Below are 24,009 nucleotides of genomic sequence, written 5' to 3' on the forward strand. Positions count from 1 at the left end.
TGGGGTTTTAACAGATCTGAAGAGCGAGAGACAGTGTAGCCGGAGGTAAAAAAATATATATATGTTTTACCGCCCATGTTATGCTACAGTATTTTTGATTGGGCACAAAGGAAAATCATTCCATTAAATAGGCCATTGCAGCTTGATTCAAAACAAATAGCGATTTCGGTGTAGGCTTTGTTAGCGCAGATACGATAGTGCCGCTATGTTGAGATAACTCAATCCGGTGGAATACGCTGATACGAACGCATATTTCAGAGAGCGCTCCGTAAACCACGCCCCAATCGGCAGAGCTAAGGCATGTTGGACTTGAGCACTTTTAAAAATGAGGAACAGCCTCTCATTTTACAATGGGTCCTGTGTAGCCTAGTTATGCTAATATATTTGAGACCAGTGGTTTGAAATTAATTTAGTCTTTGACTTTATAAGTAAAATATATTTGAGTTCGCAATAGATTATACCAGAGGGATGCATCGTTTTACTAGGATAGCTCAATTATTGGGATCTTCTTACCACAAGTGTTTGGAATACATTGAGCTCGTTGACGAAGTAGACCATGGGACGCCTTTTTACACGGAGATGTAAACTATGCGATTATATTGGAGACTGAGAATAGAACATGCCTGAGTGTGGCGGTGTTTACTGCAATTTTCTGGATTATCTTCTAATCAGAACATAAATAATTTTACTCAACTAGAGATTTAAATAAATGTTTTTTCATTAAAAGATGGGCCCTGCTGACATGGACTGTTTCCTCATCGTATTCACCTTGTGTTATCAATGGCTGTTGGTTACTTACCTAGTAACAAGTAGTGAAGCAATAGACTCCTTATTTTACTGAACTAGAGATTGTGTCTTTGAAAAGACACATTAAGGGGAAAGGATCCATAAACACATAGGATGTTTATCTTTATGCACATCTCCTTATTTAAAATGCTGTCTGCCACGGTTTACACACACGCAGGACGATGAATTCTACCTGAATTGACTCAGTAAAGTAACATAACATAAGTAGGCCTACAGTACCAATGCGAGGTCAAACTGGTGTGTGTGTCACAAGCTAGCGTCCGTCGAACCGATGGGAAAAGTGTTCCGTTGCTATGTTTCATTCTACCTTTATAAGATAAAAATACATATTTATACTCTGAATTAAACGTTGAAACATACAGATTATGAAAGCAAATTGTTTTGTTAAAACCAGATGAAACCAAACCGCGAAAAATCAAAATGTTGACAACCACAATATGGAAATTAGCCATAGCGACTTCCGACTGATTATGATAGAGTGCGTCACATATGATAATGTTCTTTTACAAAATAGATTACCAACTACACTTGTTATAACTAAATCCATCATTGAAATTATGATATTCTCATAATGTAATGTTGTACAGTACAGTAGCCAGACAAACGAAAGACAGTTTATTGTGCGTCACATCCGGTGGAATATTCTAGCGGATTCTTCTGTTGGACTTTAAAAGCAGGCGCGCAGAGACGCAGACTGAGATGCTTTTTTACAGGTGAACCACTGAAACGTTATTGGGATGCAACAAACAACCACTTTGTACACTTGAAGAAGTAATTATTACAGAAGAGATTCATTTAATACGATTGCTTAGTTCCATTGAAGCCGTGTCAATCATTTGCACTATTTCAGCATCATCTTTAGGTCCTTCCAGGTAAGTCAGACAGTTTAAACTATCCTCAAATCAGTTTACATAGTGCGCAGAATACCGATTGTTGACTTCCATATATAATTATTATAAGTATTTCAGTCAATTATATTTAGAAAGGCAATGAATTTTAGATTTTGTCCCCTAAATGTGTGACGCACTTTGTATAAAATAAATTGCAGCAACCATTTTGTTTTTGTATTTTGAAAATTATTGTATTTTAAAAAATACATCTACTGTGAGAATGATGCGTTTAACACCCGAGTTTACACATTTTAGGGGAAACTCTTACAAAAAAAAGATTGCAGATTTGAAACTGTAGTAAATGTGCAGTAACTGCAGTCGACGGTGATATTTTGGACGCATTAATTGCAGTTATACTGCAAAATTACTGCAGTAAAAAAAAACTATGTAGGACGCAGTATTTGCACCATACTGCACTCTGACTGCAATCTTTTTTGTAAGGTTAGTAAGGAATTGATGTAGTTGCGCGTGGCTATTGTAGTGAAGAAACTGCGTAGTGTGCGCACACAATAGAGATAGGTAGAGGTCTCAACTTGAATATAACACATTTTTAGCATGGACATTGCCATTGAGGGCTTCAGCAATTTATAGTCAACTGGATTTTGATTCCTATGGGTTGGGAGCTATCAGCCAGTAGACAGGTTTCCACCAACTCAAGATTATTAGACAAAAGCAATGTTGCCCAAAAAATAGTTGTAATTGGATATAGGATAAAAAAAATATCAAATTTTTTCAATCTCGTTTTCTCCCCAATTTCATGGTATCCAATTAGTTAGTTAGTCTTGTGTCATCCCTGCAACTCCCGAACGGACTCAGGAGAGGTGAAGGTCGAGAGCCGTGCGTCCTTCGAAACACAACCCAACCACGGCTCTCAACCTTCGCTTCTTGACACGATGCCCAATTAACCCGGAAGCCAGCCGGCAGAAATACCGTGCGCCTGGCAAAAGTGCACTGCGCCCGGTCTGCCACAGGAGTCGCTAGTGCGTGATGGGAGAAGGACATTCCTGCCGGCCAAACCCTCCCCTAACCCGGACGACGCTGGGCCAATTGTGCGCCCCCCCATGGGTCTCCCGATCGTGGCCAGCTGCGACAGTAGGATACATTTTCTAAAGATAAACATTTTTATCCGTTCGAGTGGATTTCTTTTTTGTGACACTTTTTTTATTGCGACAAGTGAATGATGATTTGCCGAATAATTTAGAAGTTACAAGAGGCACGTCACAAAGCTCCACTCGACATTTTAATTCTAAGTGTCTTCTGCTTGTAAACTCTATTTTTTTGTTTCAAATATTTTTTCTTGAACACACACATAGTGTATAGGTATACAAGACAGGTATACAATTCTTATCTAAACATAAAAGAGCAGACAGGAATAAGACCCAGAGTTCTGGGTACAAAACAAATAATACAGAACACGACATACAGTAAACTCTATTTTTCAACTATAAAAATAGTTTATTTGCAGGGCAAGGATTGTCCTGACTTTCAACAATGTGTGAATTGCTTCACCTTGCTTTTCTGGTTGGCTGGCAGGTTTCACCATGGCGACACGTTGACACATGAGTATTATTAGAATGTCAATTATTGCATTCTATCCTTGTGGGCTACCTGAGACATGAAACCGATAGGTTGGGAGGGCATACAAGCTGTCGGCAATTTTATTAATGCGCCATTTGCCTAAATGGGTAATGGAAACAATTCAACCACTACATTTTTATTTTACACAAAATATAATGGCATAGTATAAAGTTAGGCTACTGTAAGACAAAAACACCACCACATTGTTCTCTCATGTGGCCAAAACTAAAATTAAATATCCTGAAATAGTTGGATCCACAGCCACATATGGAGATTGCATGGGCAGCGACATTGAGACAAAGATGAGACCTCTATCCATCTCTATGGCGCACACCCACTGTCTCAACCAATAGGGTCAACCAATAGCATAGGTGAGCAGCACTGAGTGCCTTGTGATCCATGGCATTGTAGCTAAATAATCTAGTGTGTAGGATCTTGTAGTACATTTATCATGTAGTTAATGAACTAGAATTATTGCTTTTGTCATTTTCAAAGGAAAATCTATTTCAATCTTATATATAGGAGTGTATTTGACTAGACTAAATAAAGCTGGTATAGCGTGCAACATGACTAGGCTTTTAATCTCAATCCAACTCTTGCTTAAGGCAAGTGGATGGGCCAGTTACCTGGACACAAGTCTAGTCGTAGACTGAAAATGATATTTTAAGCTTTTCATTAAGTATGCTTTTCAGTCCAGAACTAGGTTTAATCTGTTTCTGGGTAACAGTCTCTAAATGTAGACTGTTTTCTAGCTGCTGTGCTGTGGGCAGACTGACGCAGAGAGAATCATGATTCTGCTGACTCCATCCTCTGGTAAGTGCTTATTGCTGGATGCCCCTGGACAAATGTGCATGACATGGTTGTGATTTTCTGTGTCAACACTAGAGCCAAGGTCTGGTAAGAATCATGCAAACCCGGTGTAGTTTATTATTATATATATATTTTTTCACAACTCAGATCAGTTTTTTTTTTTCTTATACTTATACTAGCTTAGAGTTATATAGCAAGTTGTCAACTATTAAATTGTAGAGTGGATAATACATAGTTACTCATCAAAATTAAATCTATAATCAAATGTTAATGCAGGTTGTATGTGATAGAATGTAATGCTACGATAATATCTTGTTTTTGTTATTATTTTTTCATCATTTTTGTAATATTAAATTAATAGGAAATTATTTCTCAGTTAAAGTGTGAGCATGATGTTTTTTTAAATGTACATATTCCATAATTTCCCAGTTGTGAAATTTGCCCCCCATGCTCGTCTTAATAGGCAGACATCCTGGGCCTGTATTCACAGAGCGTCTCAGAGTAGGTCCCCACTGTCTTATTGCTTATAATCTAAAAGGCAAAACTGATCCTAGATCGGGACCTCTACTCTGAGACACTGCGACTATAAGCCCAGAAATCTATAAACTTAAGTGTGAATGTATCTGGCTCTGGCTTGATACTTGGTGGTATTTATCAGTGGTGAGACAGTATTGACTGGCCGGATTAGGAATCAGACCTGACGTATCCTTTCCATTGAGTTATGAAAAACAAGTTGGCAATTTTTTTATTTTTCCAGAAGAGCTGCTAACTGGGTCAATATTTCAATATTTTTCAATATTTGTTGACATTCTAGGCAAACAGACAAAGATTAGTGGCAGATACTGTAAATGTATCTGCTTATTGATTCGCCATAGTTTACTATTTGGGGTTTTCTGGTTAGGTTGTCGAAAGCCAAGTAATGTAAAATGTAAATCAGAAATGAGAAGCATGCTTGTCAAGTGAACTTCTTAAAAGTTGTTGTTGGCTTGTGCTATGTCTCATACACTGTTTTCTTTCAGATGAAGAGTCTCTTGAACTCGACTGGCTTTGGAATCACACGAAGTTCTGTGTGCAAAACAGAATAGTAGGAACATGACTTTAACCCTTTTTCACGTACAGACGTTAGTTTGTTAGACTCTTTTAGTTTTAAAAAGGGTTGCTATGGTAACTTTTTTATTTATGTTTATTTTATGTAGAGGTATATGGGTCTTTTGTCGGCAGAGAATATTCTCTTGGCTACTTTTATCACCTCGGCTTATTAACTTCTGTGTGAAATCCAAACTCCATAGCGAAGCCACAGACACTCAAGAACAAAGATCCTTTGTTTGCCTTCTTTGAAAACCCTCAGCATTGCAAGGACAAAAAACAGCCCTGGCCATAGTGCAGTATCTAGCGTCACTGGACCGTCCTGTTTTTAGAGTAAGATAACCTATCTATGATGCCTTTTAATGCTTCAAGATTCTGGCATCATTAATTCAATGAAAGTCCAATTAAATTGCCCTTACTCTTCGATTACTTTAATAACCATAATGGTGGAATTACACAGTATTACACTGATAGGAACTTTGATATAACAATACTTGGCTTTCACATAACAAATGTATAAGGAAATTATGTAATTACTATGACATTTCCACAAAATACAAACTATGGAAGAAAGAAAATAAAAAAACAGAACAAGCAAACTGCTATTGGCACTTTTTAAAAGCTACCCATCCATGTGAATGTTGCTGTCATGTCCTTTGTCATTGTTCCAGGTCACTGTTTTGCCAGTCAACTAGCCTAATGAATCAACAGCCCAGTAGACTCATTATCTCAGGGTTGCACTATAGTACTATGTGTGGACAGTCCATTACAATAGTATAGTACCATGTGTGGACAGTCACTTACTCTCTCCCCACCAGCCCGTCTCAGCTATACATGCACTATATATTTGCTGAATAAGTATTCCGTGTGGCAATGACTATGAGAATATTAACACTACCATATGATGGTTACTGTACATACTGTGCCAGCCCCTTTTCTGAAAAGTGGATTAGTCTATCGAATGGTGGGTCTCCAATAAACTTACATACTTCTTGGTAAGTGCTACTACTTTTTATTAGCTACATGAATCAATCTTGCATAGGTTTGTAAATAATGTACAATTTGTATATAAAAAATGAAGTTTCTTTGCAAATGTTCATTCTTTGATAACAAATACATTATTTAATACTGTGTAACAACTATACATTTTTTTTTTGAAGCACAACCTAAACCACTTGTGAATTTTATTTAGGTTCTCGCCTATACTTGAAATCTGCTGGTTACTAGTACTACTGTAGGTTGGATGCTGCACAGTAGGTTGGGTGCATGAGGTTTGACTTTTTCCCTTTTAATTTGCATTCATCTTTTTTCATATCTTGGTACAGCTTCTGATTCTATCCTGGTCTTGAGGGGCCACAAGTAGCAAGCCAAACACGTTAAAGCTGATAATTGGCAAAGAAAATATTGGTTAAAGCAATGATTATCTTTTGCGTGTTTGGTTTGTTTGACATATCCGTTTTAAACAGGATTTACATACTGTACAGCAGTTTAGGTATGTCCATCAGATATGATATGGTCCTATCATATCTGTAGTGTTTTAGCTACAATCCTCTTAAGAGCAGCTAAGTGAAACTAACATAGACCACCAGCTAATAGCAATCACTGTCCTCACTGTTCTCAGGTTTCTTCCAGCGTACCAATAAGCTATTTCTAAGCGAGCAGGCCACGGGTGTCCAGCTCAAGGAGTTTGTACGCAAAAATGCAGCCAATGCTCTGTCTATGGCCAACATGCTCATGGGCATGGCTTCTATTCTCTGCAGCCTGAACGGGTGAGTGAACACAGCATCTAATTTTCTTTGACAAAACCATACTATAGCTAACATAGACAGTGGCAGTGTTATGTTATTATAGCATACATCTTTGTTATATCTGTGAGGCTTTTCTTTTTTTTGAATGTCCTGTTGACGGTTGACACAAGCACATGTCCTGCCAAAAAAAAGGCTGCGCTGTTGAGGGAAGCCAGATGAACGCAAGCAGCTCATCAAGGTCAGGTCGTCTGACCGTCGGCTCTAAAACATACAGCACACATCAACTACCACCCTTAAAGCATTGGTGGTGTTAAATGATATACTGTTTCTGAAGTGTCTATGGCACGAAAAGCCGTCAGTAAGTAGAAGATACCGTTTAGGATATTTTCTGTCAACAAAGCTGCCCTAAATGCAATTTTATGATCCTTCGTCAACTGTATGTCACTCCTGTGTCTAGGTATAGAATTAACCCTAATTTGTGCCGTCTGTAATAGTTTCAGGGTTTCAGGTTTTCATTCATTGTTTCTGGAATTGGCCTTCCATAGAAAAATGTGGTCAGAGGTTCTACAAGAGATGGATAAAGTTTATTTGAATGCTCTCCCCAGCTGGGTGCAAATTCTTGTATACTGGGAACAAGAGATGAGGATTTAACACTTAACTACAAATGTATTCTTCTGCTGTGGCCATCTGATAAGGCTCCCTCAAGAAGTCAATGGGAACAAAGGATCATTGACTTAATTCCCAATGAGGCTTTCTCTACAGCATTTCTTTAAGATGCGGAACCCCTTTTTGAACTAACTTGGCCAAAACAAAGCCCACATTTAATTTCAGGACTGCCTGGCCTGGTGCGATTTCCATTACTTGAAAGTTCTCCTACTCTACAGTGCATTTGGGAAGTATTCAAATCCATTGACTTTTTCAAAATGTTGTTACGTTACAGTCTTATTCTAAAATTGATTAAATACATTTTTCCCTCATCAATCTACACACAATACCCCATAATGACAAAGCAAAAACAGTTTTTTTGAAATTTTTGCAAAAGTATTCAAAATACAAAATGATCACATTTACATAAGAATTCAGACCCTTTACTCACTACTTTGTTGAGGCACCTTTAGCAACGATAACAGCCTTGTCTTCTTGGGTATGACTCTACAAGCTTGGCACACATGTATTTGGGGAGTTTCTCACATTCTTCTCTGCAGATCCTCAAGCTCTGTCAGGTTGGATGGGGAGCATTGCCACACAGCTATTTTCAGATCTCTCCAGAGATGTTGAATCGGCTTCAAGTCCGGGCTCTGGCTGGGCCACTCAAGAACATGCAGAGGCTTGTACCGAAGTGTGCTGCGGGTCATTGTCCTGTTCGAAGGTAAACCTTCGCCCCAGTCTCAGGTCCTGAGCTCTCTGGAGTGAAGAACTCTCTGTACTTTGCTTCGTTCATCTTTCCCTCGATCCTGACTAGTCTCTGTCCCTGCCGCTGAAAAACATCCCCACAGCATGATGCTGCCACCGCATGCTTCACCATAGGGATGGTGCCAGGTCTCCTACAGACCTGATGCTTGGCATTGACCAAATAGTTCAATCTTGGTTTCATCAGATGAGAAAATCTTATTTCTCATGGTCTGAGAGTCCTTAAGATTCCTTTTGGCGAACTCCAAGCAAGCTGTCATGGGCCTTTTACCGAGGAGTGGCTTCAGCCTGGCCACTCTACCATAAAGGCCTGATTGGTGCAGTGCTGCAGCGATGGTTATCCTTCTGGAAAGTTCTCCCATCTCCACAGAGGAACTCTGGGGAGCAAGACCATTGGGTTCTTGGTCACCACCCTGACCAAGGCCTTTCTCCCCCGATTGCTTAGTTTGGCAGGGAGGCCAGGTCCTGAGTGCTCTGGTGCGAAGATCTCTGTACTTTGCTTCGTTCATCTTTCCCTCGATCCTCACTAGTCTCAGTCCCTGCCCCTGAAAAAAATCCCCACAGCATGATGCTGCCACTTCCATGCTTCACCGTAGGGATGGTGCCAGGTTTCCTCCAGACGTGATGCTTGGCATTCAGGCCAAATAGTTCAATCTCCACAGAGGAACTCTGGGGCTCTGTCAGAGTGATCATCGGGTTTTTGATCATCTCCCTGACCATCTCCCCCCCCCCCCCCCCCCCCCCCCCCCCCCCTGATTGCTAAGTTTGGCCAGGCGGCCAGCTCTAGGAAGACGATCAATAGAAACAGGATGCACCTGATCTGAATTTCGAGTCAGGTATTTCTATTTTTTTTTTATATAAGTTAGCAAATTCTAAAACCGGGTTTTCACTTTGTCGTTATTGTGTGTAGATTTGAGGTGAAAAAATATTTTATCCATTTTAGAATAAGGATGTAACGTGTCAATGTGGAAAGTCAAGGGGTCTGAATACTTTTCCGAATGCACTGTATGTCGGCTTTTTAAAACCTTTTACACATACTTGACCTCTGTGATTGTGTCTGGTGCTTGTATGTCTATGATCTGCATAAATCCATTTAAATTCAATCAATTTTTGACAGCACCCCGTTTGACTTGACCAAAACCTTCCATACATATTTGGCCATTGTAGGAAATGGAAAATATACACGTTTTGAGATATAATTTAAACGTATACAAACAGGGTTGTCTGGATTTAAAAAAAGATATACTAGAAATGTATTTTTGTTCTCTTTAACATAAATTAGCAAAAAATGTGTGAAATAAATAATCAAATAGTTTGACCACACTAAGCTTTGAAATGATATGAAACTCAACCATTGATCTTTTCCAGTGATGAAGACACGGATGTGTCATGGTATGGTGGGTGTATGCAAAGTGGGTCAACTTTGAGCACCTTTTATCTCCTGTATTTTTGCATTCAGGGAAATTAACTTAAGGACCACTTCTTCTATGGACAAACGTGTATGGAAAGTTTTGTTTAAATCAAAAGTGATGCTGTCAAAAATTGAGTTTTTTTATTTTATTGTTTTGTCTGTCTGTTCATCTTGTTTATCTATTTCTGTATCAAAGTTATGCTCTTTATTCCCCTTTGTTTATTGTTTTTTAGCCTTGTTTTATTGTATGATATTTGTGTTTTTCTTACTCTGTAAAAGCCACAAGTTACTCCAAAAATAAAAAGCAGCCCTTGGTGTGATATTGCCATAAGTACAGTGGTAATAAACAAGTAATCCATAGGTTACTGTGTAATTACAGTTGTATCATGTAATGTCTTACTATTGTCATTTCTATTTTGTAAAACTGCAACCCAACATTTTACCCTCCTTTTGCAGCCACCAACATGCAGCCTGCTGGCTGGTTCTGATTGGCTACCTGCTGGATTTGGCAGATGGGGCAGTTGCCAGGCGACTTGATGCATGCTCACCACTAGGTGAGTGGAGTGGTGTCCAATACCACTAGCCGGGGCTAAACATCCACTGGGACACTGATTCACTAGCCTGAAACATGTAGTTATGACCAGGACTATGAGCGGGAAAGACACCACAAACAGGATCAGGCTAGTGATGCACACAACCCAGCCATCTACTACTGGCGCTGGTCATTATAGCTGATGGATCAAATGGCCTAATGGGCAATGGTTACGACCTTAAAAGAGAAAAATAGATGCCATGTATAATTCAGAAGATAATTTACCAACCTACAGTGCATTCGGAAAGTATTCAGACCCCATGATTCCCCCCCCCCCCACCTCATTTTGATACTTTACAGCCTTATTCTAAAATGAATTAAATACATTTGTTCCTCATCAATATGCACACAATACTGACATAATGACAAAGCGAAAACCGGTTTAGACATTTTTGCAGATTTATTAAAAATAAAAAACAGAAACCTTATGTAAATAAGTATTCAGACACTATGAGACTCAAAATTGAGCACAGGTGCATCCTGTACATAATTTGGAAAGGCACACACCTGTCTATATAAGGTCCCACCGTTGATAGCCATGTCAGCAAAAACCAAACCATGAGGTCGAAGGAATTGTCCGTAGAGCTCCGAGACAGGATTGTTTCGAGGCACAGATCTGGGGAAGGGTACCATTTCTGCAGCATTGAAGGTCCCCAAGAACACAGTGGCCTTCATCATTCTTAAATGGAAGAATTCGGAACATATCTCTGAATTTACTTGAGTGGCCCAGCCAGAGCCCGGACTTGAACCCGATCGAACATCTCTGGAGAGACCTGAAAATAGCTGTGCAGCAATGCTCCCCATCCAACCTGACAGAGCTTGAGAGGATCTGCAGAGAAGAATTTGAGAATCTCCCGAAATACAGGTGTGCCAAGCTTGTAGCATCATACCCAAGAAGACTTGAGGCTGTAATCACTACCAAAGTTGCTTCAACAAATAACTAAGTTAAGGGTCTGAATACTTATGTAAATGTAATCTCATTTTTTCCACAACAAAAACATTTGATTAGCAAAAAAATATGTTTTTGCTTTGCATTATGAGGTATTGTGTGTAGATTGATGAGGAAGGAAAAACTATTTAATCAATTTTAGAATAAGGCTGTAATGTAACAAAAGTCAAGGGGTCTGAATACTTCCCAAATGTACTGTATATGCATATTTTAGAGGTAGAACCCAATCAGCATAAACAAAAAAGGTGCTATCCAGAACCTTAAGGTTATTTGGCTGTCCCCATAGGAGAACCCTTAGAAGAACCCTTTTGGTTCCATGTAAAACTGTTGGGTTTCCAGAGGGTTCTACATGGAACCCAAAATGTTTTTTGGAACCAAAAAGGGTTCTCCTATGGGACAGTAGGTTGCATACTGCAACAAGTTTGTACCAAACTGGTTTTCCGTACAAAGACCCATTTTAAAAACGTTCATTAATGTATGGGAGAATCCCAAGGGAACTTAAGCGATAGCAAACCACAGAAAAACAAATCTCGTTGCAGTAAGTGTACTTGCTGTCATTTAGCTGTGCTGATCAGCTTCTATCTCTGTAGGTAGATCAGTAAATTATCTTCTCTGCATTGCACTGGTTCCATGTATTTGTTGAATTCTGTCTGCCGGAGACTGTATTATTAGGAAATAGCCTAGCTAATGATTCAATAAAATAAATAAAGTTTATTTAAAAAATATATATATATATTTTTAAAGCAAACTCCTATAGTACACGACACAGCATATTCTCAAGTGATCATAACTGGATATGACGTGATAAAAAGGCACATGCAGGTGGCTTTATACATAACGACCTCCTGTGTGCAGATAGTCACGTCTACACTGCCATGGATCCCACGGCTGCCTGAAATAGCTCCCAGCAGGTGCACCACAATGCATCGTCACCCGGATATTTCAGGGGCTTTGTGTTCCAACTGTGTTTTTCTGCATGACTTTGCAGGTGGGTGTTGTTGTGGCCCCGTTTTTGTGTCCGTTGAACTTTCACTTTCCGACTAAGCAGTCTGATTCGGGGGGGGGGCTCATGCTCCAATTGTCTGTTTTATCCCAATGCGTTGGGCACTCAACATATCTGAAATTACTGAAATTGTTGACCCCTGTGCTGTGGAATTCCATCTCGTTCATTGAAGCTGGGGTCAGAATCACCTCCTGCTCGTCTCTCGGTGACAACATGCTCCCTGCTCTGGGGGGACAAGCAGACTGTGGCATTCGGGAATGTTGTTTACAAAGGAAAGTGGCAGGCCTGTTATGCTGACACTGACATTTCCACTACAGATGACCCCTTTTTACATAAACACAAATGCGCACACAGGAAAGGGAGAAGTAGACCATTGGCATCAACGAGATTAGATCGACTTGTTTTGTCTTATGTTAGCAGTGAACTAACCTCACAGCAATAGCATGTAGACATTAATCTGAGACAAGTCATGAGACAAATGTATAACTGGTCACTTCCTGTCGTTCTCTCTGGTTCAGGTGCTAAACTGGATGATTTTGCAGATTTCACAACCTTTGGGATTGCAACATCATTGCTCCTGAGGACACATGCCTTAATGGACAACATCCTGTGCATGTGCTACGTCCTGTCTGTGTTCGTCCGCCTCTGCTTCTTCTCCAGCGGTAAGTGACTTTGCAAGGAAACGTGAAATGCCAGGATAATGGCATGATCAATTTCACTCTTCGTGTATTTATCATTCAAAGTACAGTCTAGGCTGAATAAAGTCTGAATAATGTCAGATTCGGTCTTCATTTAGGTCTCGTCTCTCTTTCTGTGGTTATTCATCTCCAGGCATCCCCTTCATGTACCGTGGCCTGCCATGTATCTACTCTTCTGCCATCCTGGCCTGTCTCTCCCTGCTGACCGGAGGTAACATGGTGATCCTGCGGGTCACTGCTGTGGCCATGATCCTCTTCATGGTCAACCAGGGCTTCTACCCTCACGACAGGGTCCTGGAGTCACAGGCCTGGAAGAAGGTGGTCTACGCTGGAGGTAATACACCAGATGCGGTGTTTCTTGGTCCAGGGGACAAAGGAGTGCACTATTTAGTGTTTGCCCTAGCACTACACATCTGATTCAATGAATCAAAGGGTTGATGATGATGAGTGGAATCATATGTGTAGTGCTAGCCTCGTACAACCAAGCCTGATCTCGCAAGCATGCATAAATAATTTGCTGCGCGGATCGTTTATATAAGCTCGCCGGATCAGGCTGGTTACACGGGGCGAGTGTAGTGCTACGGCAAAGACAGAATGGTTCACCTCTTTGGGTCCCCAGGACCAGGGTTAACAAACTGCACCAGTAGAATAGGTACTAGGGAGATGCTGAATTAGCTCTTGAAAATTTAGAATTCAAGTTAGAAACACACAAAGAAAGCTGAGGCTGCACGTTCAAATCGACGGCCCTCTTCCGCCCCCGTCCTGCCAACCTCTGGAAGCCTCTTCCCCAGAACAACTGTATCACGTTCTGCACTTTGTGCTACTTTACCTTTTTTTTGGTTGATGTTTTTTTTTTTTTTTTTTTTTTTACGTAGCTGCTGTTCATTTTCTCTCTTTTTTTCCACGTTTCTCACGACACCATCGTGAAATATTAGTCTTCACGTTTTACGGGTGAAACACCCATGCAGCATCTGCATGCCAACCATTTTCATGGGAAAATGCATTTAGATATTTTTGAGTTATGTACAGTGTTTTTGTGAACTTTTAAAGCAGATGTTAAACTGTATCTTATCTGGGTTTTGTTTCAATCAAATATTTTGCTAAAAAAAAATCTCTTTTTTTTAAATGAGGTGGATGTTTTTGTCTTACAGTGACATTATACTATGCTATTATATTCAGTTATGTAGAACACTAATGAATCATTATGTGATCTTGCAGATATTGATTCAGCTTTATTAAATGAGCACTGTTCTCCATTATTATAGTTTTCTGTTTCTATATTAGATTTTTGATAGAAACATCTGTTTTTTGTTTTTTAAATGTATTCAGTTAAGTTAGTTCATTTTCCGACTTGATTTACTAGGTTTTTATTAAGTTTTAGTTTGATAAACATTCGTATTTTATATTATTCCGTTTTTTGGTGTTAGGGACAGAAAGTAGCCTGCATGGGAGGCTTAGCAGCCATGTTTGCATTGTAGGTTCTAGTTCCTCCCTGTTAGCTAGTAGTCTCGGAAATCCCAGACCTAGAGCAACAGCACATGTTGGATTCTCTTGGACATTTCAACAACAACAAAAATTCTGGGGAGGTTCTTCAGATCGACAACTCTCCCAACAAATCCCGAGTTTGGGTAGGCGGGCCAAAGCCTGAAGAATCAAACACTTTCTGTAGCCTGTAGAAAGATGTTGCGATTTGAGAAATGTTTTCAGGCAAAACCTTTGCAGTGGTTTTAGTGAAGGCAGAGGATGCAAACTAGCCACTTGCGAAATGCACTCATTAAAAATAACTTCTGATCTCCTCCTTGCTAGTTAGCTAGCCACTACGTTGTGTCCGGCGAGGATGTTGACGCTAGGCCGTGACATCAGGCAGTTCAATAGAGATCATTACATGGAAATAACACATTTTTGCATGAACAGCCATTGAGGGCTTCCACCATTTTAAAGTAGTCAATTGGGTGAGACTTCCTATGGGTTAAGGTAGGATCACATAATTCCATTTTGTTCATCAGGAGGGATCAGACAATGAATTATACTTGTGAGCAAACATTCCATAACTTGAGGTGGCAGTAAATCGCCAACATTTCCTTTATGCTTGTTCAAACAACACATTTCCAGGTGGCCATATGCACCCTTTCAGTTTGTTTAACAACGCATAGAAGTATTAGAAAAAGAAAATGGACTACTTCAAAATGGAGATGGCCTCAATGGAGCTGTCCGTGCTCCCACAGACGCCATTTCCCCCAGCCTCTGACAAATTGTCTACTTTCAGAGCGCCTCAGACAGAGACTTTACTGGAAGCCTATGGCAGGAGCGGATGATCTCTGTCCACCACCATCTAGCGCAACCCGTAGAACCTTCCCCTAAGTGTGCTGCATCCAGGAGCCAGTATTGTTTCTGTGTGCAACAAAGAGAACCCTCTGAATCAGAACTCGGTGAGCTTGTGCAATATGGAAATACACTGCCTATTCACAGCTGCTTTTGTAGTATCTGCTAAGAAGAGTTTGACACTTCACAAACAGCCAGTGGCAAGCCAGCTCCCACATAGATGGGCCCAACAATCTCCTCCAGTTCTTTATAGTAGTTGTAGCGTTCTACGTCATTGCCATTGGTATAAAAAATATTGTGTTCACTTTTTACTGGGATAGTGTTCTGCACAACGACATACTGTACATCATTCTGCCTCTGATGGCATCTTTACCTTTTTCTATTTGAAAACAGTGTACAGTGTACATCACGTTACAGGATGGCTAGCACGTTACGCTGGCTAGCTATTAGCATGAACGGTGATGTTTAGAAGCTGTGGCGATATGTTCCTACTTACCTCGGGTTCTGGGAAGTTATTTCAGCATAATTAATTTTACCGACCCAATAAGATCCCACCTTGTCGAGACTTGGAAAGTTTACCGAAACGTTTTCTGTTTCCGCCAGTCCTGTCATGTTTTTTTATTTTTATGGGCATGCACTTTATTCGCATAACAAGGTTTGATGGAAACATGGTTAATAACCAAAGGCGCGTCAATTCAAGTGATCAGTCTGCTGCACATATGGTACGATGTGTGTGGGGGGTAAATTCAATTGTTTATAGTTACAACGGACAATGATTGTTTATAGTTACAACAATTTGGTGATGTTTCTACACCAGACAAAGACACCCAATCGTGTGTGGGTCGAGTGAGAACAGGAGGAAGGGAAGCGGAGCAGAGGGAGCAATGGCTACATAAAAACAAATAAGCGGTGTAAAGTAGAGAATCTCGCACATGTGCAGACGGTCCGGTTGTTTACCTATTGGGAAGTGGCATCCAGAGAATTTAGTCCACACAGCTACTCTGTAAAACAAAACAAAACTGTTCTGGGATAGTTAATATAGCACCTTTTTTAGAGATGTTTAAACAATTCTTCAAAAAATGGATGTTTGGTCCTGTGAAGTCTATTGGAATGTTGATACCTGGGGCCTCATTTGTAAAGGTGAGTATGTATAAAAAAACATGTACCCCAAAATGTGCATGCACCAGTTTTCCCACTTTTAAAACTGAACTTGATGTGAGTGTCTTTAGACCATGAGTACGCATATCTTCTAGTGGTTGTACTATTGTATTGCAAGTAACTTTTTTTTTTTGCAAACGGGGGATATTATGACGCTTATTCATAATCACAAGATGCAGCCATTTGCCGTTAGTGAGAAGAGTACAAATATTTTTTTGAAATCTCAAATAATTACATTTAGGAATCTATTTACTATTTTATTTTCATGACCATTGCAGAATAAATTCCTCACCTTTTTTCTAGCAATGATTGGTTCATATTCCCGGGGTAGCCATGAAACAAATGACTATGCGTATCTCTCATTTAATTGGGCCTATGTAAGTAGGTTACGTTTTTCAGGTTTCTCTGTATGTGATCCCACAGGCAGCGCCGTTTTATTGCCTACAGACTCATTTACCAGGTGAACCTCGAGACAGTTGATATTCTTTTTATTACTTTGAAGTAGGCCTATGTATGCTACTGCAATATGTCTTGAGTAGCTCAGACAATGTTTCCCAATTGGAAATCAAACATTATGCAGACAGATCCACAATAATTTCCCATTGTTTATCTCGTTCAGAAACTCAGTCCTTTTCTACGTACAGCATACATTCTACCAACCTTGTAAATAGACGGTAGATTATATCAAATATTTGACACAGTCGGCTACAGTATTGCTGTGTGACAGGAGCAAGACAGCCTAAGCCTTTTTAATCTCAGAACCGATACCAAGGCAGGACATGGAAACATAACATAATCCATTGATAAACATAATATTGAGCAACAATTCATCCGTTGCATAAAAGTGTGGGCTGTAGCCTACTTCTAAATTGTTTCCAAATATACAATAAATCAAACAGAATGTGCAGACAGGCATTTGGTATAGGCAGCCAGGGATGGGTATAAATGACAAAATACCCTGAAGACCAATGTAACAAAATAAAATGTAAGTAACCAGCAGAACAGCAACAACATTCTCTGTCAAGGTTACATAAACGTCTTGCTATGACTGTGATATGATGTTGTTGATCTACCTTGGTTGAATGCACTGTCACTCTGGATAAGAGCTTCTGCTAAATTACCAAAATGTTTATGTGAAAATGAACAACTGCAAAGCACACTGGGTATTGTCATTGGGCTTGTTGTGGGGCAGTGCTCAAGAGTAATACTCAGCATGCTTTGCAATGGTTGATAAAAAAAATAAAAAAAACATTTAGATGTGGTTGATTTAATAGCCGCTCTTATCACACCTTTGTGCCTTCAAACTTGATACCAATTTAGGGTGGAAAGGGGCCACAAAATTGGGAACCGCTATAAAGAAATGGTGTAGGAAAAGTGTTTTGAAATTACAGCTTTTGAAAGGATCTTGTTCCAAAATACATTGGAGAGTATTTCAGCCCAGTGTAATACAAAATACTCAGAAGTAATTCAAATACATGTAACAGAAATACTGCCCATTTCTATAGGAAGCATGCGTGTTTAATTTGAAAAAGTTACTGCAAAATATTGTGCCCACGCCTCTACAGAAATGTGATCAAATATGCTATTGTTAATTTACAAACTGTTGTGACCTAATTCCAATAGTATCAAATTATACACCATAAAAGGTGGCGGGCGTTTTCTGGGCGGAGTTTGATGCTTGTTCACGTATTCACAGTTTTACGACCGGTAAACACGGGAATTTTTTTTTGACGTACATATTCTTTTCTGAAATGGCACACGCAGATATTTAGTACGATATTTGCACAATGGTTATAAAACATTTTTAAAAGTACATACATATTTTCCACCATAATTTGCAAATAAATTCATAAAAAATCGTTTTCCTCATCTTGTCTGTCATAGTTGAAGTGTACCTATGATGGACATTACAGGCCTCATCTTTTTAAGTGGGAGAACTTGCACAATTGGTGGCTGACTAAATACTTTTTTGCCCCACTGTATCAACCGTGTGTAGATTTCTTACTAAATTATGGCATTTGTGGAGATTCTACGATTTGCGTGCACCACAAATGATTGGGATTTATCAAACTGTCGCTCGTAATATATACGCATGTCTTCACTGATAAATCAGAGCCATACTATATTTGTGTGCTCGAGACCGAGCGTTACAACCCGGCCTGGAAAACACCCTCCATTCACCTTTTTATGGAAACAAAAACGCCCTCATTTGCTGTATGATTTGGAGATGTTGGTACTTGGCCATCTCTGTTTCTTAAAGAAATCGGAATAGCAAATTAGATCACATTTCTGTAGGATGTTTTAATCTTTTGCAGTAACTTTTTCACCACAAATACTGTCCGTGCATTCTGCAAGATTGATTTGTCTATTGAAGAATTTAAAAGTAAATGCGGCCTACCGCCCCACATGTCTATGCAAAATATTCTTGTTCAATATTTTGTTTGTCAATACATGATTGTGTTTCTATATCCTGCCTTGGTACACGCTATTATGTTGAGCTCCTATTGCACAGCAATACTAGCTACACATACTTACGTAGGTTACTGGTCTATTTACTTTCGAGCTTGGTTGGCTATTGAATGAGCGGTGGATAAATGCTAGCGTAATATTGTGTAGAGGGAATAGATGAGTTATGTCAGAAAATGAGCAACATGGCCTGCAATATGATTGTGATTTAGACCTATGTGGGCATAATAAATGTATTCGGTGACGTGCTGCTATATGATCTTCTTATCAACTGCAAATGCATCCATTTTGTCATTAGGCTACTTTTTATTAGCCTACCATTATTATAATTATTACATTATTATTACACTTACATCTCCCGAAAAATAACTAGATTTGCTTGCAATACAAAAGATTTGCACACTTTCCCGTCAAGTTCAACATTTCTAAATACCAACCTTTGTGGGTAAACTAGCAAAGAAGGCTTTTTATGCTCACGCACCTTTGATAAATGAGGCCGCAGGTTCTTTAAACATGTGAGCAGTAATACGAATCCTCCATTCAGAATAAGTTCTTACTTGAAGGGCAGTTCCACCAATTTTCAACTTCATTTTCATTATCTTCTGCACAATACAAATGTCTACATATGTGGGAAATTAAGTAAAGGTCTACCCAATGACATCATTAAAAGTTAAAGCTGATTTTAAAACATTTTAAAAGAACTGATTATACAGCACTATAACCTGAACCCACTATGACTTGGAGAGCAAGAAAATACCTTCCCTCTGGCTAGAAACTCGAAAAAATTCCATTATTTATTTGTATAAAAAAATGTGATCCTTCTATTTTGTGAAGTCGTAAAGGACCATTTTTTTTAGGACCATCTTTTTAACCACAGATCAATATTGTAGAAACTCTGCTTTTGCATATGTAGACACTGGTTTGGTGCTGGAGATAATGAATATGATGTTGCAAAGTGGTGGCATTTCCCTTTTTTAAATCGAAATGAAAGCTTTCTAAAATGGTTTCAGATCACAATAATCCAGCCATGAAAAAAGGTAGGCTATTCATTAGGTAGACGACTCATCTCATTTGTTTTTCCTGTTTTGTTTTGCAGGAGTTGTCATGGTGTTCTGTTCCTCTTTCTCTCCGGCATGTGTGTACTACCTGTTGTGGTCTGTCTCCTACATTTTGTTCCCAACATCTCTTTGGAGTTGCAAAGTGTAGTAGGAGTTAAAGGCCTTGCTCCAAACTCACACATGGCTTGTCAACAGGCCGTCCGGCGGGGTTAACTAAAGCTCCCAGACTGCTGCTGCTAGCTATCCACAGCGGATGGAAAAAGGACGTAAGAGGACGTTTTAATGTTTTTGTAAGATTTAACTGCCTTTTTCATCATGACCACTTGATGGATAATGTAATGTACCTTAGCCATTTTGTTTTTGATTAATACAGTGTTTGAATGTCTAGTTATGTTTTTACAATACAATGGCAGAATTGTACTGTACTGTCTTGTGTGTACTGTGTGCATAATTGTGCTTGAGATTACTCCAACTATTATGAAGTATTTTCAGTAATGAATAGTCATTTGAGACTTACTGTAAACATGGTAGATTCAAACTTATTGCATGCTCCCAATTTGTAATACATATTTAATTCAAAATATTTTATTTTCATCATATTGCAGATACAAAAGAAGTCCATTGTATAATTAAGCAATAAGGCCAGAGGAGGTGTGGTATATGGCCAATATACCATTGCTAAGATCTGTTCTTATGCACGATGCAACACAGAGTGCCTGGATACAGCCATTAGCCATGGTATATTGGCCATATACCACAAACCCGCAAGGTGCCTTATTGCTATTATAAACTGGTTACCAATGTAATTAGAAGAGTAAAAAGTAATTTTGTCATACCCATGGAATACTTAAGTGATAATGTCCGAGAAGCCGGTGTTTGCAGGATATATTGGCACGGGCGTTAGGCCCGAGACAAAGTCGTGGGGCCGGCAGACCATGCCAATTTATCCTCCAAACACCAGCTTCTTGGGCATTGTATACAGCGGGTTACCAACATATTCAAATAATGATTTACAGATTTTCATAAATTATATTTTGGTGACTTTATTCATTCCATTTAACCCTTCCACGAGATATATATATATATATATCTAGTGTTGCTACCCAAGCCGGCTGGTCATTCGTTCTATCGGTTAGGTTGCCAGAGACGCGACCCAGTCGTTCGTTCTAAATGTTCCATTGCCATACTGGCTGGCAACGTTCTAATCCCTTGCTTGCTAGCCAACTACAGCTAATTTACAGTCACGTATAACAGTGCAGACAGAATAACAACAAAGTAGCTTCATTTTCATTTGTTTTAAGCTGTTTTTTAGTGACATTTAATTTCACCTGGCATAGAAAATGTGTTCAGATGAGCTAGCCAACAACACAGCTAACACAATCACTTCAAACTCGAGCTGGAAAGACTGCAAACTAGCTGCACTTTGTTTCGTTTGACCAGTTTTCTATTGATATTTCTTCATATATCCATAAAAATGATGCTGATTCATTTTGACTGGCTGAGAAAAGCTGACTGCCTGTCTCTTCCCGACACCTTCATTACTATGGGACAGCTGGAGATCGAATTTGAATATTGAAACAATGTTGCAAATTTCGGAGACAGACAAGCAAGGTTTATACAAATCTCCGCTGTTAAACTAAATGTTAGTCTAAAAGAAATGTGAGATAAACTTGATCTCTACAAAAAGCATTAACTTCCCTGCCAGGTCTGATGAGACAGCAGTGGTGGAAAAAGTACCCAATTTTCATACTTGAGTAAAAGTAAAGATACCTTTTTAATAGAAAATTCCTCAAGTGAAAGTCACCCAGTAAAATACTACTTGAGTAAAAGTATTTGTGTTTAAGCCCAGGCTCTGTTGCAGCCGGCCGCGACCGGGAGGTCCATGGAGCGACGCACAATTGGCCTAGCGTCCGGGCTAGGGAGGGTTTGGCCGGTAGGGATATCCTTGTCTCATCGCGCACTAGCGAGTCCTGTGGCGGGCCGCGCGCAATGCACGCTGACCAGGTCGCTAGGTGTACGGTGTTTCCTCCGACACATTGGTGCGGCTGGCTTCCTGGTTGAATGCGCGCTGTGTTAAGAAGCAGTGCGGCTTGGTTGGGTTGTGTTTCGGAGGACGCATGGCTCTCGACCTTCGTCTCTCCCGAGCCCGTACGGGAGTTGTAGCGATGAGACAAGATAGTAGCTACTAACAATTTGATACCACGAAATTGGGGTGAAAAAGGGGAAAGAAAAAAAAAGTATTTGTTTAAATATACTTGAATATCTAAAGTATAAATCATATCAAATTGCTCATGCATTTATTTTAATTTTACGGATAGCCAGGGGCACACTCTAACACTCAGACATAATTTACAAACGAAGCATATGTGTTTAGTGTGTCCGCCAGATCAGAGGCAGTAGGGATGTTCTCTTGATAAGTGTGTCAATTTGACCATTTTCCAGTCCTGCTAAGCATTCAAAATAAGTACTTTTGAGTGTCAGGGAAAAGTACTTTTCATTCCATACATTATTTTATTTAGAAATGCAGTAAAGTGAAAGTTGTCCAATAGTAAAGTACAGATTCCCCCAAAAAACAACTGAAGTTAAAAATACTTTAAAGTACTACTTAAGTACTTAACACCACTGGAATAGAGTAAATAGGCATTTTAACATCAGATTTAGCAGGTGGTAACTTGTGGAATAGACACAGGCTGGAATGGGGTTTTAACCAATCGGCGTCCAGGATTAGACCCACCTGTTGTATAAGGTCTGATATACCATGGCTTTCAGCATTTTAGGGCTCAAACCACCCGGTTTGTTTTTTAAATGATGGTCGACAGACTCTGGTTCATATCTTCTGTTCTACTTAACTCTACCCCAGTGATTGTACATAATACATTGTGTGTGCATATGGGATTGTTAAATATTTTGTTTTTTATTTTAACTTCAAAAACCAAGTTTGTTTTTGAGCATCAAACTGCATTCTTTAATCTAAATTTGTCCCTTTTTTTTTGTCCTCCTACTATTGCGACGAGAGATTAGTTTCATTTCATTGGAGGCAAAATGTATTAGTGCTTACGTTCCCACCAGATATTTGAATCACTAGAATTACAGTGCTATTTTAAAAAGATGTCACGGGCTAGCTATGGTGAATACAATATTGAGCATCCATGTAAGATAACTGGTTCTCTTGTTTAACTCAAAAACACATGAGCAGATTTTTATTCTAAGTAAGGGTTTGACATCTTTCAATTTGATTTACACGAGTGGTTAGGTTTTTATCTCCTGTGAACGTAGCTTTTTATTTGGTATTTGTGCACCTCTGCTTCTGTTTTAGGAGGCTTTGCACTTTCAGTAGTACCAAAAAAATTGCTTTTTACCCAAGGTATATTGATGAATGTATTTTTTTTTCCCATAACACTAGTGCCGGCCCGAACTGTGCTGGCTTGGATAATTTCCTTTCCTGCTGTCCTTTCCAGCACTGTTCCAGTAACTGGTTTATGTGTAACTAGTCCTGCTCATCTTGGCTTGGTTCGGCTCCGCTCAGTAGTGTGAAAATATCTAGATATTCCTGTTCTTGATCCAGTCGGTCGAGCAAGGACTTATTCCATTTCCGCATGACTGGGTGTGTTATGAAAATGGCGGTTTGTGCCTCGCTTTAGGATTTTAGATGTGTGTGTGAGTGATGGAGACAATGTGACGAGTTTGTTTTGAAATGTCTTGAGACTGACAACAGCAACTCTACAGTACACCTATAAATGTCACCTCCACGTGGTCCAAACTGCTGGTTTGTTAACATCATGGTCAATGACAAGCAATTTTATGAACAAAATCAACAGCGTAGAGGGAGTGAAGTACACTTAAAGGCCAATTTTGCGTAGCATGATCAGTGACTTCAACTGTATGACCACAATACATGCCTCATTACTACAGTTCAATGCACAAGAGTGATACTCACCCAATTATAAACCAGTAATCGTCTTATGAAGATCTGTATTTTTTATTCTGTACCTTTTGACAATAAAAAGTGGTGATTTATAATGA

The 24,009-nt window shown here is 39.4% G+C and overlaps 1 protein-coding gene across 3 annotated transcripts; it reads left to right on the forward strand.

Moving 5' to 3' along the window:
* Positions 1 to 1,426: 1,426 nt before the first annotated feature.
* LOC109868936 (transmembrane protein 269) lies at positions 1,427 to 24,009 on the forward strand. Of its 3 annotated transcripts, XR_002251965.2 has the most exons (9): positions 1,427 to 1,520; positions 1,658 to 1,679; positions 4,028 to 4,088; positions 6,793 to 6,940; positions 10,197 to 10,294; positions 12,803 to 12,946; positions 13,116 to 13,316; positions 15,249 to 15,411; positions 20,025 to 24,009. XR_002251965.2 is itself a non-coding variant. In XM_020458706.2 (8 exons), the coding sequence occupies exons 1-8, from the start codon at positions 1,507 to 1,509 to the stop codon at positions 20,132 to 20,134; spliced, it is 798 nt and encodes a 265-aa protein (XP_020314295.1). In that variant the 5' UTR covers positions 1,428 to 1,506; the 3' UTR covers positions 20,135 to 24,009. The 3 variants fall into 3 exon arrangements, 2 of the variants coding, with proteins under 2 accessions (XP_020314295.1, XP_020314296.1); XM_020458706.2 differs by lacking the exon at positions 15,249 to 15,411 and having other exon boundaries at positions 1,428 to 1,520; XM_020458707.2 differs by lacking the exon at positions 15,249 to 15,411 and having other exon boundaries at positions 1,440 to 1,578; positions 20,025 to 23,882.

Source organism: Oncorhynchus kisutch, linkage group LG24, assembly GCF_002021735.2.
Source record: "Oncorhynchus kisutch isolate 150728-3 linkage group LG24, Okis_V2, whole genome shotgun sequence".
In the NCBI taxonomy this organism is placed as follows: Eukaryota; Metazoa; Chordata; class Actinopteri; order Salmoniformes; family Salmonidae; genus Oncorhynchus; species Oncorhynchus kisutch.